The sequence below is a fragment of the Bos javanicus genome, chromosome 9 (assembly GCF_032452875.1).
Source record: "Bos javanicus breed banteng chromosome 9, ARS-OSU_banteng_1.0, whole genome shotgun sequence".
NCBI classification, from domain to species: Eukaryota; Metazoa; Chordata; class Mammalia; order Artiodactyla; family Bovidae; genus Bos; species Bos javanicus.
Genome location: NC_083876.1, coordinates 44,714,831 through 44,731,758, shown reverse-complemented (window position 1 = coordinate 44,731,758; position 16,928 = coordinate 44,714,831). Strand labels below are relative to the sequence as shown.

At 41.4% G+C, this 16,928-nt stretch overlaps 1 protein-coding gene across 1 annotated transcript in view; it reads right to left on the bottom strand.

Annotated features, from left to right (window-relative positions):
• Positions 1-1,860: 1,860 nt before the first annotated feature.
• PREP (prolyl endopeptidase) overlaps positions 1,861-16,928 on the bottom strand; it is a 132,570-nt gene continuing 117,502 nt past the window's right edge. The window contains exons 13-15 of the mRNA XM_061427708.1: positions 15,114-15,245; positions 6,245-6,401; positions 1,861-2,604 (exon numbers count right to left, since the gene is read on the bottom strand). Coding sequence (XP_061283692.1) covers positions 2,310-2,604; positions 6,245-6,401; positions 15,114-15,245 — 584 coding nt within the window. The 3' untranslated portion in view covers positions 1,861-2,309. The remainder of the gene's footprint in view (positions 2,605-6,244; positions 6,402-15,113; positions 15,246-16,928) is intronic.

The following is a 16,928-nucleotide window of genomic DNA, read 5'->3' as shown; positions in this document are numbered from 1 at the left end:
TATCTGATAAACATGGAGTGATTGGTGACACTTTCTTAGTTGAAATGTAAGTTTTCATACTAGCAGCTCCACCATTTTTGTGTAACTGCCTAAGCTTTAGTGGGAGTATTAAGAAACATGACTAATTGCAGAGTTTTACAATATTCTAAGTGCGTACATAATAAACATCATAAATGTGACTTTATCTTACTAAGGTAGCAAATGCCCTTGGAGTGTTTTCAAGGCCCTGTGACGAGGCAGACTGCCTGGGCAATGTATGTGGCTTTTTCCTCAAAACACCATAGAACAACATAAGACAGAGCAGAGGGACAGAATATAGGATATAGAGGTGATGTCTAATAGGGAAGACACCCTGAGACCCAGGGAGGAGCCCAGCCTCTAAGTCATCCAGCACTTTAGGTTTTAAAAAGCTACCTTCAGTTTGTGGGCTCAGCTGCCCAGCTAAACTCTAGAAATGAAAATCAGCTTGGGAAAGAGAACTCCCAAATGGAGTCCAGTTATATGCTAGGCACTTGTATTAGCTTGTTTATTCCTCATAATCACCAGTTACTAAAGGACAGTTGGGATTTGAACCTGGGCCTGATTTCTTCTGAAGCTAAGACTCTATACATTATACTTCCACTTTCTGCTGTTAAGAAGAAAACCTCAGTGGGAAAGTGGATTTTGGGCAAACTTGAAAATGCTCTGAACTTGAATGGGTACATCTTGGCTGCCTGCACCTCAAATGACCCAGCTGGTCTAGGATAAAGGCTGCTTTAGCTAATCTATACTTTTTCTTTTTTCTGTCACATTGGTCGCAGTTACATGGTAACATGGCAGTCAGCTAGTGTTAGCATCCCTGCAGGTAGCTGCTGCTGCTCTCAGGCCCTGCATGCATTGCTGGCTAGTGGTACCCTTCTTCTCTGGCGATGGGTGGGGGGGTGGGGGTGGCTTATAATCATATTGTCAGTGACAGCTGCATTATATGCAGTGCTTATTTAAACAAATAATAATAGAAAACATGACTCCAGAAAAGCCGAAACATGTAGCCACATTTCAAGTGTACTTCTATGTAGTGACAGGCATAGACCAGTTTGAGAGGTAGAGATCTCAGGAGAAGCACACATATGTATACTTTGGAAGATAGCACTTACCTGAGAAAGAACAAGCTATCAATGAAGTAATCTTTTAAGCTAATTTTTTAAGGTTATTTTATACAAATAGTAATTAACTTTTGTGATATTAGATGAAGCAAGACAAAGAAGCTGTTTCTTTTTTTTTTTTCATAAATTAAGATTACTGCTTCCCAAAATGATACCCAAAGGAATGGTATTTCATGAAATATTCCCCAAAATGCCTTATGTGGACAAGTTTGAGGAATGGTCTATCTTTCTCTTGAAGATTTAAGGTTGGGGAGACACCAAAACTTTTTAAAAAGTATTACTGGTTTTATTTCCAGGAAGTAGTCTATGGGGATAAGAAGTGCTTGGCAGTTGCTGAGATTTCTGATTATAACATATGTTTGGACCATTCACTCATGTGGTCTCTTTGTTTATGAACCTCTGTACTATGATTCCCAGGAATACTCTGTAACCAAACTGACAGACAAATAGGTGAATAATCCTAGGTCCACTGATTTTTAGGGGGCAACCAAACCAGATGAGCCTGGATCAGCTGTCTGAGGGGATAACACGTAAGCCAGCGAGCTGCCTCTAACAGCCTCCTCAGCACAAACGAGGGAGCTGGGTGGATGCACTCAGCCTCAGCACAGGGCTGACAGTCTGACTTCACTGCTTATTCCCAAAGAGAAGTGACATGATGCATGCAGAAGGATGGCAGTTCTGGGGTCGCCACTCAATACAAAGGAACCAGAGAAAAACCTCCCATTCTTAAATAACATTTATTATTGTTGGAAAGAAGTCTCTTTTTATGAGAACAATTCTCACATTTATTTAAAGGTACACTGGTTATGGTTATAGAAGCAAATTTCATTGAGGTGCTCTATGTGAAGTATGCCCGACTACGACTCTGAGTTCAGCAATCTAATGTTCACAATGTGTTCGCTGCCATTAGCTATGTATCCAAACATGCCTTTTTTCCCCCCCTTTTAAAACATGTGCCTGCATAGGGTGGAGAAAGAAATGCCAAGGGCCTGCTAAAAAGGAGAAGCCTAGAAAAGATAAAATTCCTGCAGCAGTTCTGGTCAACTGCAGCCCATGGGTGCAGAATAGTGTTTATGTGGGGAGGCGCTGCGCCCAGTGGTTTCTCGGTTTAATGGTGTGAGAGCCCTTGAGGTTTTCTGCGGCGGAGGAGGAAGAAAGAGATGCCATTTACTGAATCCAGTCGATGTTCAGGCAGCGTGCTATGAATGCAAACATGTCTGAGACTTCTTCTATCACTTTGGCTGTGGGCTTCCCGGCCCCGTGGCCCGCCTTGGTGTCCACATGGATAAGCAGGGGGTTGTTCTGCTTCCGGCTGCGGCCCACGAGGTGCTGAAGGGTGGCGATGAACTTGAGGGAGTGAAGCGGGACCACGCGGTCATCATGGTCTGCGGTGAGGAGAAGCATGGACGGGTACTGGATGTCGTCTGCCTCTGGCAGCTTCACGTTGTGCAGTGGAGAATATCTGAAAGGCAAAGGCACTTCCGTGAGGCCAGGTATCAAAATGAGAGCTGTGCGTGTCCACTAGGTTAGTCACGGGACTGGTGGGCACAGATACCTGTGTCGTTCATCAGCAGTGAGGACTGTGACCAGCTGGTCCCTGGGTGACCGGGTGACCACTGCAGACATTGGTGGGCTGTGACTGGCCAGGGCTATTGGAGGCTGGGGAGCCCTGTTATTTATCTGGTCCTCACTTTGGAAGACTGTGTAAGAAAGAAACTCACAGGGCTGCTGGAACAACCCAAACTATATGCAAACTGATTGTCTTGAGGTGAATATTTTCATATTCTTCAGGCTGAATTTTTCGCTGCAACGAAGTGGACTGGTTGTCCCTTTATTATTACACGAGAAAACATTTTAAATTGAAGTATAGTTGATACTGACTTCCCTGGTGGCTCAGACGGTAAAGCGTCTGCCTACAATGTGGGAGACCTGGGTTCAATCCCTGGGTTGGGAAGATCTTCTGGAGAAGGAAATGGCAACCCACTCCAGTATTCTTGCCTGGAAAATCTCACGGATGGAGGAGCCTGGTAGGCTACAGTCCATGGGGTTGCAAAGAGTCAGACACGACTGGGCGAATTCACTCACTCATAGTTGATTTACAATATTAGTTTCAGGTAATTCAATATATTCTTAGAGATTATACTCCAATTAAAGTTATAAAATAATGGCTCTATTGCCTGTGCTGTACAGCACATCCTTGCAGCTTATTCATTTTATACACAGTAGTTTGTATCTCTTAGTTCCTGACTCCCATCTTGCTGATTGTTCTTTTAAATCACTAACTATGGATATAACAGGTGCAAGCCTTTCTTTTGTTGAAGAATTTGAAGTCCACAGTGTCTGGCAGCTTTCTGCCTGTTTGGTATCTATAAAATCTTTATTCTGATCTCAGCTTGATAGACTTAGGAAGAACACAGGTCCCCTGCCCCGGGCCTAGTTTCTGTCTGAAAACAGAGAACCTGAGCTGGGCCGCTGACCTGCTGGCTCACAGTCCAGCAGAAACTGACCTTGGCCAATGGTGAGAAAATTAGTGTTGGAGGAACCTTCTGAAGCACAAGATAAATTTGCAGTTAACAAAAGGTTTTTAAAAACTAAGTACAATCAGATTAAATGCTTGATGCTAATTAAGTAAAGTGAAAGAAATCTCTTGAGTATTTCTTCTTTACTTTTTAGTGAATAAGGCTGTCTTATTTTGCAGTGTTCAGTATTAATGGATAAACTATTTTAGTAGAGTTTTATTTTGTAGAGTGAAAAGGCAAAAATAGTAAAATTTCTGCTCAGTTAACCAGGTCAAGACTAAAATCTTCTGGGGTTTAGTCTCCTAACAGGTAAGATGGGGGTAACAATGGATCTGTTTTCTGATCTCACTTCAGAGGATTTTTGGATCAACCCCGGTCCTCCAGATAAGGATTAGTTCTGTGGGAAAACAAGCTTGAAAGTCTTTTTACGAATAACACCTCTCTCTACCTCAAGATTCACATACCACATTTATGTATTAAAGATTCTGAGAAGTTCTGTAGGAAAAAAAAAAAGTCTGTTAGGCTTTATTTATCCCAGCTATTGACAAACTTCAAAATCTAGATCTTTTTTCGGGGGGATCCCCTCCAGTATAGTGGATTCAGTTCTCTGCTCACCTGGGTGCAGATGAGAGGACATGCAGCCCTGTGAGTACTAGGCTGGAAAAATTAAGGTCTGAAATAGGAGTATCACTGATGTCTTGACAGAAAAAATATTAAGAACTCTCTTTTATTGCTTTCAAATTAATTTTAGAAGTATTGGGATCCAGTGACTATTTTGTTGCCTTCAACATACAATTAATTTAGTCTTTTCAACTGAGTACAAATGGGACCTCACTCCTGAAGTGCCTATTTTCTCTAAGTTAATTTGAACTATGACTCCTTCAGATATTCAGCTTTCACCAGGATGTGTCAGTGGGGTTACTTGTATATTTTTAAAGTTAAACTTTTCCCCCTCCTACAAAACAGAATTAGTAGTTTGAAAGTATTCAATTAAAAAAAATCCAAGTCATTTTAGCCAAATATCTAAGTGGAGAACTAGCCATACAAAGCACATCAAATGAAGGAAAAAAAACCTGACTTGAGAAATGAAGTTATTGTATCAAAATCTATAGTTGACTGAGAAGACTGGGACAGGGGACACAGGCTCCTGATGCTATTCCAAGGGCAGTCCCTTAATACCGCTGGTAAAACTCCCCAGATCCCTGCTGCGGGAAGTAAACAGAATCAAGAGCCAAAGAAGAATGCAGCTTACAGTCTTGAGAATCTAGATGTTTGCCATTTTCTCACCGTTATCGCCGAAGTGGTTGAGGGATATAAATATTTCAATAATGCAGTAGTTTCAAATATGGGCTTCCCAGGTGGCTCAGTGGGAAAGAATCCACTTACCAAGGCAGGAAATGTGGGTTCCAACACTGGGTCAGGGAAATTCCCTGGAGAAGGAAATGGCACCCCACTCTAGTATTTTTGCCTGGAAAAACCCATGGATGGAGGAGCCTGGTGGGCTGCAGTCCATGGGGTCACTAAGAGTCAGACATGACTGAGCGACTTCACTTTCACTTTTCACTTTCATGCACTGGAGAAGGAAATGGCAACCCACTCCAGTGTTCTTGCCTGGAGAGTCCCGGGGACAGGGGAGCCTGGTGGGCTGCCGTCTATGGGGTAGCACAGAGTCAGACACGACTGACGCAACTTAGCAGCAGCAGTAGTAATTGCATATAGTCCTATTTCCTTATTTTTTAATTGAGAAAAAGAAGCCTATATATATACATATATATATATAATGTTATAATGATACCTTTTTAAAAATTAGTTTTTAATTGCTGGCTCAACAAAAACCACACAGATTTCTCATCTCATAATAAGTCAGAAGTCTGAGTTGGTTTGCCTGGGTTCTCTGGCTGTCTCAAGGTTGAAGTTAAGTTGTTGGCTAGCTGGGCACTTATTAAGAAGTTCTAGGGAAAAATCTACTTCTGGACTCATTTCAGTTGTTGGCAGAATTCAGCTCCACAAGGCTGTAGGACTGAGGTCCTCATTTCTTTGCCAGCTGTTGGTTGGGGGTGATATCAGCTTGTAAAGGCCCCCTTCCTCCATTTTCAAAGCCAGCAATGGTGGGTCTGGGTCTCCTCGTGCTTCCAGTTTCTCTCATCTTTGCTGCTGCATCCCTGACTCTTCTCGCCAGAGACAGTGCCCTGCCTTTAAGGGTTTGTCATTAGATTAGGCCCTCTTGATAATCCAGGACAATTTTCCCATTCTGGTCAGCTGATTAGTAATCTTCATTTAATCTGCAAAGTCCCTGCAGAGCAGTCCATAGATCAGTCAACCACTGAAGAACCAGGGGGGACAGGAATCCTGGGGGACTGTCTTTAGAATTCTGCCATCACATCCTTGTTATTTTTGTTCAAGACCAGATCAGAACTAGGAAGACAGATAAGTATCCCCACCACGTAGCCTACTTTTGCAGTGAATTCCTTGTAAACATGAGATACTGAAGGGGACAGTCAAACATTCCCTTTTGACTATGTTCAGTATTCTGACATCAAATCGTTAGCAACACAAATACATCAATATGAATCAAAACCTTACTTGATAAGCCATTCAAAATGTTGTTTGTTGTCTGAGCACCCATAATCAGTCGTCCAGGCGTGGCCAATGGTATACTTATGGAACTTCAGCATGTCCATTACTCCAACTTGGGCAATAACACAACCAAAGAGGTCAGGACGCTGATTGGCACAGGTAGCTAAGAATCAAGATAGAAAAAGCAGGTCGTCCATCGTTAAACATCTGTCATAAACAAAACCGAAAGAGAACAAAACAACACTTAAATGTTTTCTGAATCCTGATGGTCTTTTTTCCCAAAAGCACAGGAAGAAACTATCAGAAATCACTTGCCCAAGAGTCTACAAGCTTTCCCCAGCTTCTAGTATACATCCGAGGGGTGGAATATTTTCATCAGTAGTGGACACGTAACTTCATGAAAACCTCTTGGACGTTCTGTAAAATCTGTGCTGCTCCCATCCCTGGCTGCTTTCACAGGTGATGCAGGATATTAACAAACTTATGTGGGATCTCAAAACTAGCCTGTGATATTGTGACAGAGAAAGAAATAGCTATTTAATCTTTGTCCCTGGTTCCTAGAACAGATCTAAAACCCTTGAGAGTTTCCTGAGTGACAAGGTGAGAGGAGTATTTTTCATAATTCATAACTAATGCCTCTCAACCATATCTGAGTTCATGCTAATGAGGCAGCTCTTTCTGGGTTCCTAGACAGCTTCAGGATGCGGGCTGGTTGACCAAGGAACCAACCATGTGATAGGAGGATTGGATCTTTGGGTTCCACCCCTGATGTCTGGGGAGAGCAGCGGGGCTGGAGATAGTGATTCATGGCTACTGATTTAATCAGTCTAGCCTATATAACAGAACCTTCATAAAAACCAATGGAGTTTGAGAGCTCCTGGGTTGGTGAACACATGGAGGTGCTGGGACCGTGGTACACTAACAGGGCATGGAGGCTTGGCACACACCTGCCCCAGCTATACATCTCCTTTGACTCGTTCCCAAGTTTTATCCTTTATAACAAAATGGTAAATTTAAGAGTGGTCCTGAAAGTGAAAGTCACTTAGTCGTGTCCATCTCTTTGTGACCCCATGGACTATACAGTTCATGGAGTTCTCCAGGCTAGAATACTGGAGTGGGTAGCCTTTCCCTTCTCCAAGGGATCTTCCTAACCCAGGGATTGAACCCAGGTCTCCTGCATTGAGGGCAGATTCTTTACCAGCTAAGCCACAAGGGAAGCCCAAGAATACTGGAGTGGGTAGCCTATCCCTTCTCCAGTGGATCTTCCTGACCCAGGAATTGAACTGGGATCTCCTGCATTGCAGGCAGATTCTTTACCACCTGAGCTATCAGGGAAGCCCTAAGAATGTTCCTGAGTTCTATCAAATTATTTAACTCGAGGAGGGGGACCTGGGAAACCCCAGTTTATAGCCATCAATCAGCAATATGAGAAGACCAGGACTTGTGATTGGTGTCTGCAGTGGGGACTGTCCTATGGGTCTGTGCTAACTCTGGGTAGTGTCAGAATGGAACTGAATTGTGCGACACCCAGTTGGTGTCTGGAGAGCTGGGAGTATTGGTTGGTGTGGGACCCACCCCCCCAGCCCTTCCTGCATTTGGCATCAGAAGTGTTGTAAACAGCAACAGTTGATACAGGTATAGCTCGAAGCAGAACAGAGCCTAAGACCCAGTTCAGAGCTCTGTCAGATACTGACATATTTTCTTGTCCTGTTTTAAAAATGCTCTTCTTTGTATACTTAAAAAATTATTTTTTTGGTAATTCAATAAATGTTTATTGAACATCTGCCATGTGCCTTGTACTAGGCATGGGGCCTGGGGATATGTCCATGAATAATTTAGTGGGAAAGATAAAAGAAGTGAATGGGCAGTTACAGTGTGGCATTCACTTCGTTGAGAAAGTGTGGGCACTACAGAAGAAGGGTGTAGGCCAGCATAATGAAGTTGGGGAGGCTCTGGGAGGAAGCAACGTCGAAGCTGGCATGACTAGGAGTTAGTCAAGAGATGTGAACTTTTCCTGCCTCTGGCAAGAAAGAGTTCCCACTGCAGTTTAGATGTCAGTGCTTATTCAGATACCGAGTTCTGAGTCCTAGATCTTCTCCTCCCCACTCAGAGGTGGGAGGAGCAGGAAGATGTTCTTTTAAATAAGCACTTTAGCATCTTGATGGACAAACTCTATCTCTGAAGGTCCCATAAAGGACCTGGTTTATTAAAAGGCATAAACCAATTCCTGAAAATACAACTCCAAAAATGGACTTATTGGATGAACCAGTAAATTACAACACAATTCTCCCACTAGTAAAATCAACAACTTTCAACATCCCATTAAACAGTTTAGATCACCCTAAGTTGTTCTTTCTTTTATATTAATACTTGTTTAATTCATATGAAAATTTAGTTGGCTCAAATTCAAAATATACTAAGAATCAGACCACTTATTACTTCCATCATCACACCCAGGTCCGTGCCAGCATCTTCTCTCATAGAGACAGAAGCCACCTAGCTGGTCTCCTGCTTTTCTGTCCTTGCCTCTTCTGCCTACCCTCACATAGCAACGGATCAATCCATGATCCTGACTTTAAAACATGTCAAGTTATATGCCACTTCTCTGCTCAAAACTCACCAAAGGCTTCTCATTTCAGAGTAAACCGTGTTCTCTCTGACAGCAGTGAGGTCCTGCCTGGTGTAGGTTCCCACCATCCCTGACCTCTCCCATCACTCGCCCTTGCTCGCTGTGCCTCGCCGCAGACACGGGTCTCCGGGCCGCATGCTGGCCTTAGGCACCTCATGTCACCTGCCTCAACCAACTAGAATGAAAGCTCCGTGAAGGTGTTGTCTGTTTCATTTGCTGACATATTTCCAGTATCTGAAAAAATGCCCAGCACTTGCTCAGTACATATTTGCTGAATAGATAAATTTGTGGTTATTTGGTATTTAAGAATATTATCCACATCCTTTCTCAATTTATTTTTTCTTTAAATTGTAGTATAACTGACATAAAGTGTATTAGTCTCAGGTGTAAAACAGCGATTTGATATTTTTATGCATCACAAAATGATCACCATAAGCCTAGTTACCATCTCATCACACAAAGGTATTAAATACTGACTATATTCCCTGTCTGTATAGTATATCTCTGAGATATTTTATCACAGAGTTTGTACCTCTCAATTGCCCTAATTTATTTCACTCATCTTTTCATCCCACTCCACTCTGGCAGCCAATAATTTTTCTGTATCTATTATTAGTCTGTTTGCTCAACTGTGTTTTTACATTTCTCATGTAAGTGAAATCACACGGTAACTGTCTCTCTCTGACTTATTTTACTTAGCATAATATCCTCTAGGTCCACTCACGTTGTTGCAAATAGCATGATTTCATTCTTTTCTATGGCTGAGTAATATTCCACTGTGTGTATATTATACATATAAATCTTCTTTGTCCATTAATTTATCAGTGGACACTTAGGTTGCTTTCATATCTTAGCCATTGTGAATAATACTACAATGAACATCAGGGTACATATCTTTTTGAATTAGTGGTTTTGACTTCTTTGAAAAAAACTGCCCAGAAGTGGAACTGCTGAATCATACAGCTGCTCTATTTTTACTTAAGGAGCCTTCATCCTGTTCCGTATAGTGGAGAACAGTTACATTCCCACCAGTGTGTGAGGGTTCCCTTTCGCTGCATCCTTGTCAACGCTGATTATTTGTTGTCCTTTGGATACTAGTCCTACTGGTAGATGTGAGGCGGCGTCTCATTGTGGTTTTGATTTGCATTTCCTTGATGATTAGTAACACTGAGCATATCTTCATGTGTCTATTGGCCGTAAGTGTATCTTCTCTGGAAGAATGTCTACTTAGGCCCTCTGCTCATTGTTAACTGTTTGTTTTTGGTGTTGAGTTCTGTGGGTTCTTAGGCTATTTGGGACATTAAGCTCTTAGCAGACATATTGTCTGTAAATACTTTCTCAGGTTCAGTAGGCTGCCTTTTCATTTTGTTGGTAGTTTTCTTCACTGTGCAAAAGCTTATTAGGTTGCTACAGTCCCATTTGTTTGTTCTGCTTTATGTGGGTTTATTTTGGGGTTCTCTATTTTGTTCCATTGACCTTTATGTCTGTTTCTATGCCAGTACCATATTGTTTTGGTAACTAGAGTTTTGCAGTACAGTTTGAAATCAATGAACATGATACCTCTAGCTTTGTTCTTCTTTTTCAATATTGTTTTGGCTATTTGGGGTCTTTTGTGTTTCTTATTTGTTCTAGTTCTGCAAAATTGCCATCGATATTTTGATAGGATTTGCACTGATTCTGTACATTGCAGGGCAGCAGGGTGATTTTAACAATATTAACTCTTTCAAATCTATGAGCATAGTACATCTTTTAATTGGTTTGTGTCACCTTCAGTTTCATCATGTCTTAACAATTTTCAGTGTACAGGTCTTTCACCTCTTTGTTTAGATTTATTACTAGGTATTTTATTCTTTTTGATGCAATTTTAAATGGGACTGTTTTCTTAATTTCTCCTGACAATTTGTTAAGGTATAGAAGTGCAACAGATTTCTATATATTGATTTTATATTGTGCAACTTTCTTAGTTCTATGATGGTGTCTTTAGAATTCCCTGCATACAGTACCATATCACCTGCCAACAGTGGCAGTTTGACTCCTTTCCTAATTTGGATTACTTTTGTTTATTTTTCCTGTCTGTTGTGGATAGGACTTCCCATATAATGTTAACAGGAGTGGTGAGTGACTCTCTTGTCTCAATAAGACCCTTTTCTTGTTCCTCACCTTAGAGGAAATGCTTTTGGCTTCTCACTGTTGAGTATGATATTAGCACTTGTCATACATGGCCTTTATTATGTTGAGATGTGTTCCTCTATACCCATTTTGTTAAGAGTTCTTAATCACGAATGGATGTAGAATTTTGTCAAAAGATATTGAACCATCCTTACATCCCTGAGATAAATCCTACTTGATCATAGTGTATGAGCCTTTCAATGTACGGGTGAATTTGGCTAGCTAAGACTTTGAAGCTTTGTATATCTGTGTTTATCAATGATATTGGCCTGCAATTTTCTTTTTTTGTGTGTGGTATCTTTGGTTTTTATATCAGGGTGATGCTGACCTTGTAAAATGAGTTCAGAAGCGCTCCTTCCTCTTCAGTTTTCTGGAACAGTTTGAGAAGACAGGTGTTAACTTTTCTCTAAATGTTTCATAGAATTCACCCGTGAAGACATCTGGTCCTGGACTCTTTGTTTGCTGGGAGTTTTCTTTTTAATTTAATTTACTGATTCAACTTCATTACTGGTAATTGGTCTGTTGATATTTTTTTCCTGATTCAGTCTTGGGAGATTGTAAGTTTCTAGGAACTTATCCATTTCTTCTAGGTTGTCCACTTTATTGTGACTAATTATTCATAGTATCTTAGTATCCTTTGCATTTTTATGGTGTTGGATGTGATTTCTCTTTCATCTCTGATTTTCTTTGGGCCCTCTCTGTTTTTCTTGGTGAGTCTGGTAAAAGTCTAATAAAATTTTTTCATCGTCTCAAAGAAACAGCTCTTAGTTTTATCGATCTTTTGTACTGTTTTTGTCTCTTTTACTGCTCTAATTTTTATTATTGTAGTCACTTTAGGTGTTAGGTTAGATTCCATTTTCATTTGTCTCTAAGTACTTCTTAATTTTCTCTTTATCAGTGACCCACTGGTTGCTCAGTACCATATTGTTTAGTCTCTGTTTGTCTTTTGCAGTTTTTCCTTGTAGTTGATGTCTAATCTCACACTGTTGTGGCTGGAAAAGATGCTTGATGTAATTTCAACCTTCTTAAATTTATTCAGATGTATTTAGTGGCATAGCATATGATCTATCCTGGAGAATGATCCATGTGCACTTGAAAAGAATGTGTATTCTGATGCTTTTGGATAGAATGTTCTTAATCCATTTATTCTATCTAATCTAATGTATCTTTAAAGTCAGTATTTCCTTAATGATTTTCTGTCTGGAAAGTCTATCCATCGAAGTAAATGGAATACTAAAGCCTCCTGTTATTGTTTTACTCTTCGGTTTCTCCCTTTATGTCATCAATATTTGCCTTATACATTTAGGTACTTCTATGTTGGGTGCATAAATATGTTTTTTAACATTTTATTTTATACTATAGTTAATTTACAATGTTGTGTGTATTTTAGGTGTACAGCAAAGTGATTCACATATACATATACACATATCCATTCTTTTTCAGATTCTTTTCCACATAGGTTATTATAGAACATATGTTCCCTGTGCTATACAGTAGGTCCTTGCTGATTACTTATATATAGTAGTGTGTCTTTGTTAATCCCACACTCCCAACTTATCCCTGCCTCCCCTTTTTCCTCTAATAACTGTAAGTTTGTTTTTGAAGTTCTTATTTTTTTTAGAACTGTTTTTTTCTGTTCAGCTTGTATGATTTTCATTATTCTGTTTTCCATGTCTCTGATCCATTCCTCTGTATCATCTAATCTATTGTTGATTCCTGCTGCTGCTGCTAAGTCGCTTCAGTCGTGTCCGACTCTGTGCGACCCCACAGATGGCAACCTACCAGGCTCCCCCGTCCCTGGGATTCTCCAGGCAAGAGTTCTGGAGTGGGGTGCCATTGCCTTCTCTGCTGTTGATTCCTACTACTATATATATATACATTTTTAATTTCAGTTATTGTAGTCTTCACCTCTTTTTGGCTCTTCTTTTTATTTTCTAACTGTTAGACCTCTCACCATGTTCATCCATTCTTCTCCTGAGTTTGTGGAGCATCTTTATGATCATTACCTTGAGCTCTTTATTGGATAAGACTGCTTATCTCCACTTTGCTTAGTTCTTCTTCTAGGGGTTTTATCTTGCCTCCTTAGTTTAGAACATAGTTCTGTCTTTTCATTTCACCTAATTCTGTTTGTCTCTGTGTATGAGGTGGGTTGGTTATGTGTACTGAGCTTGGCCAAGTACCCCCATGTAGCTGATGTTCCACAAGAGCAGCAGACTCCCATGTGGTGACCCGTCACATGGTGTAGGGTGCCTCTTCTGTAGGCTGTGTGGCCTTCTGTGGTGGCAGGGCCAACTACTTTCGGTATGCTGGCAGGCAAGGCCTGGTATGTGCATGAGCAGAGCTGGTGCCAGTCTGCTGGTGGGTAGAGTGCTGATGGTAGCCAGGGGGGGACTCCAAAATGGTGCTTCTCAGCACCAGTGTCCTTGTGGTCAAATAAGTTCCCCCAAATGGCTACCCCCAGCATCTGTGTCCCCACTAGGAGTCCCAGTTGCCTCCTGCCCCTCTGGGAGGCTCTCCCAGATTAGCAAGGAAATTTGATCAGGCTCCTTTCCAATCACTGCCCATATGCCGGGACTCAGAGCATGTGAGATTTTGTGTGCACTCTAAGAGTGGAGTCTCTATCTCCCACAGCCCTCTGGCTCTCCTGAAAGGAAGATCATAGCCAGATGTTCTGGGGGCTTGTCTTCCTGGTGAGGGGTCTCTAGACTGGGGAACCTTCTGTGGGTCTTGAACCTCTCTCTCTTTGGGAAGGATTATCCTGCAGTTGTGATTATCCTCCCATTTGTGGGCTGCCTGCCTGAGGTTGTAGGTCTTGACTGTACTACGCATCTGCCCCTCCTTACCCATCTCATTGTGGTTCCTTCTTTGTATCCTCAGTTGTAGAAAATGTTAGTCTGTTAGTCTTCAGGTTGTTCTCGTAGTTGTTCTGTAAATAGTTGTTAATTTTGGTGTGCCCATGGCTCAAAGGCTCGCCATCTTGGCCACATCTCTACCCTTTCCAAATTTAAACAAATTATTTTGGACATATACATTTTACCTCCATGGGAAAATGCTTTTTCCAAGTCTATATTATATTGGGGTAAAAAAGTAAGGGGTAGAAAAGTAAGGGCAGGAATTCAAGTTTTAACACGAATCAGTATATTTCAAAGACAAGGAAACAGTGAATGTCAAAATCCCCTGAGAACAGAATTGAAAGCTGAAAACTGTCACATGTGCTTTTTAGGTTGAGTCTCTTTAAGCTGATCTACATTTGTAAAATGACCCCTCATCTCCTAGTGACACTGGAGGTAGGACCCAGCAAGCAGAGGTCAGGCCCACTATAAATGTCCACTGCAGAGTTAAGTACTGCTGAGAGACAAAAGCAAAGTGAAATTTCATTAACTACCAAAAAATTGGAAAATCTACTTAGAGGCAGTGCCACATAGAGGTTAAAAGAGCAGAATCTAAAACCATGGTGCTAATCATCAACCCCAGCATCACCACCACACTAGCAAGCTACTCTGCCTCTCAGAGCCCATCACCCAGGCTGCATGCACGTCAAGGGCTCAGCACTGGGCCTGGCACACAAGGTGCTCAGCAAGGGTAAACTATGTGGCTATTTCATTATTTTTAAGCTGTGGATCTGTCTTTGCATGGACCTCATTTTCCTTTATGACTTCTTTCTCTGCACCCACAGCGTTTAGCATCCCATGGCATTAGGTATTCAACTGGCATTTATACCTAATGATCACAGGTGGGTAGCATAGTCAGAGGGGTGGTATTTGATTCAGTCCTGTGCTGCCTTAACTCTAGAGACTTGTGGGCTTGGTCTGTGGGAAGGGAGTCCCGCCCAGGGGAGGGTGAGAACTGTGGTCCAGAAGAGCTCAGAACAGGGAGGAGGAATGGCTTTTCAGGCTCTGATGAGCTGAGTCAGTAGTTGCGTCTTCATACTGTCATTTATTAGAGACCCAAATACAAACAGGTTTTGCTTTTCCTGTACCACTGCTACCATCCACGAGCCCAAAGTAAGCAAAGCCCAAACTCCTGAAAACTCCAAGAGTTAACTAGTAAAGTACAATGAATACCCCCAGTTCTCACCTACTAAGAGGCCTCCATTGGAACCTCCATTAATAGTCAGCCTCTTGGGAGACGTGTAACCTTCCTTGATAAGATATTCAGCAGCACACTGAAAGTCATCAAAGCAGTTTTGTTTGTTGGCCAAGATACCACCTATAATGTGCCAAAGTGAAAGATAAGTTAATTAACAAAATATTAAAAAAAAAAAAAAAAAGAAAAATCAGCAAAAGGAATTCAAGGATGAGGAATTCAAATGATGATAACGCATAGTTTCAACTACTGATCAACTTAAACACAATGAGCTCACGCTACATTTAGAAAAATGCCTCAATTTATGCACTATGGAAATCCATCATCAGTACCACAACTGCTAATCCATACGGTGCCTTTGTATTTTTCTAAAATCTCTTAGAACTTAAAAGGCAAATGCCCCAAAGGGAACAGATGGGAACAGATGATCTGTTATGATGTCAGACAACCATGAGAATAAAAACGAGAAAGCATGTCATCAACACGAACTTGTGTTCTGGGAGGAGCTGGACTCACTGACACACGACTTGGAGCAGAACTGAGTCCTCCATGGGCTCCACAGAGTATGTGATGATGGAGGTGAGCTCACTGCCTCTTCCCTGGGAAGATGAAAGTGCTCTGCACAGACAGGCTCATGTCTTACCTCTCCTCTCTGCAGGACTTTGAGATGGGTAAGTGATTTTGAGAACTAAAGCTCTCCAATTTTGCTCTCGGCTATTTATTCAAGTACTTAAGTAGGAATCTGGAGAAGGGAATGGCAACCCACTCCAGTATTCTTGCCTGGAGAACCCCATGTAGAGAAGAGCCTGGAGGGCTATACTCCATAGGGTCGCAGAGTCGGACACGACTGAGTGACTCACAAACACAAGTAGGAATTCGGTGATTAGGTGGGGGAATGTTGCTGCACAAAGTAGCTTATGAGTTTTAGTCTTTGTCGGCCCTGCAGCATGCAGGGTCTTCCCCTGCCAAGCACTGAACTCATGCCCTGCTTCAGCAGAACTGCAGAGTCTTAACCATTGGACCACCAGGGAAATCCCTAGTTTCTCTAGTTTTTTTCTTCTCTCTAGTCTTGAATGAAGAGGATCTCAAACATCTCCCCAGAGAATCTCAGCTTTCTCGTAGCCAAATGAACCCATTAAGAGAGGAACATCTGTAAGGTCTTAGAATATCTAAAAATAAAGGCCAAAACTCAAAGTCATGCTCTCAAAGGAATGGATACCTGAAATAGCTGCCTATGAAATGAACAAAAAGCAGACATAGATCTGATTAGATATTTGAGATTAAATATAACCATTTTTGCAGAAATTCAATTAAGGATGAAGCAGTGCTACTGAAGAAATTTTTTCATATCAAAACAAATGTTATTAAGATTTTAATAAGAAATTATCAGTGAATTAGAATGGCTAGGATAACTTAGTTTCCAGGAATAATATACTTTTGGATATATGACTATATTTTTTAAAGGGCATTAAATTTTAAAACTCAATTAACAGAATGGAATCTAGATTTATCAATGTTCAATACGATAGGGTCTAACTGAAAAGGTCCATTTGGGGTCCTTTCACTGACTAAATTGGGAGAAAGTCTATGATCAATCTAAACACAGGTAAGCAACTTTCAGCTTCAGTCAAGCTGCAAACTTCCCTCCCCACAAGGCTTTTGGAAAATAACTTGGTTATATTTAATACAGAGATAAGAAAGTTGACAAAGACCAGGGGAGGCACTCTTCCCTAACAGAGCTCCATGGACCACCTAAGGAACAGAAGAATTTTACGGTGAAGAACTTGGGTCCTTTGAGAAGGCAAC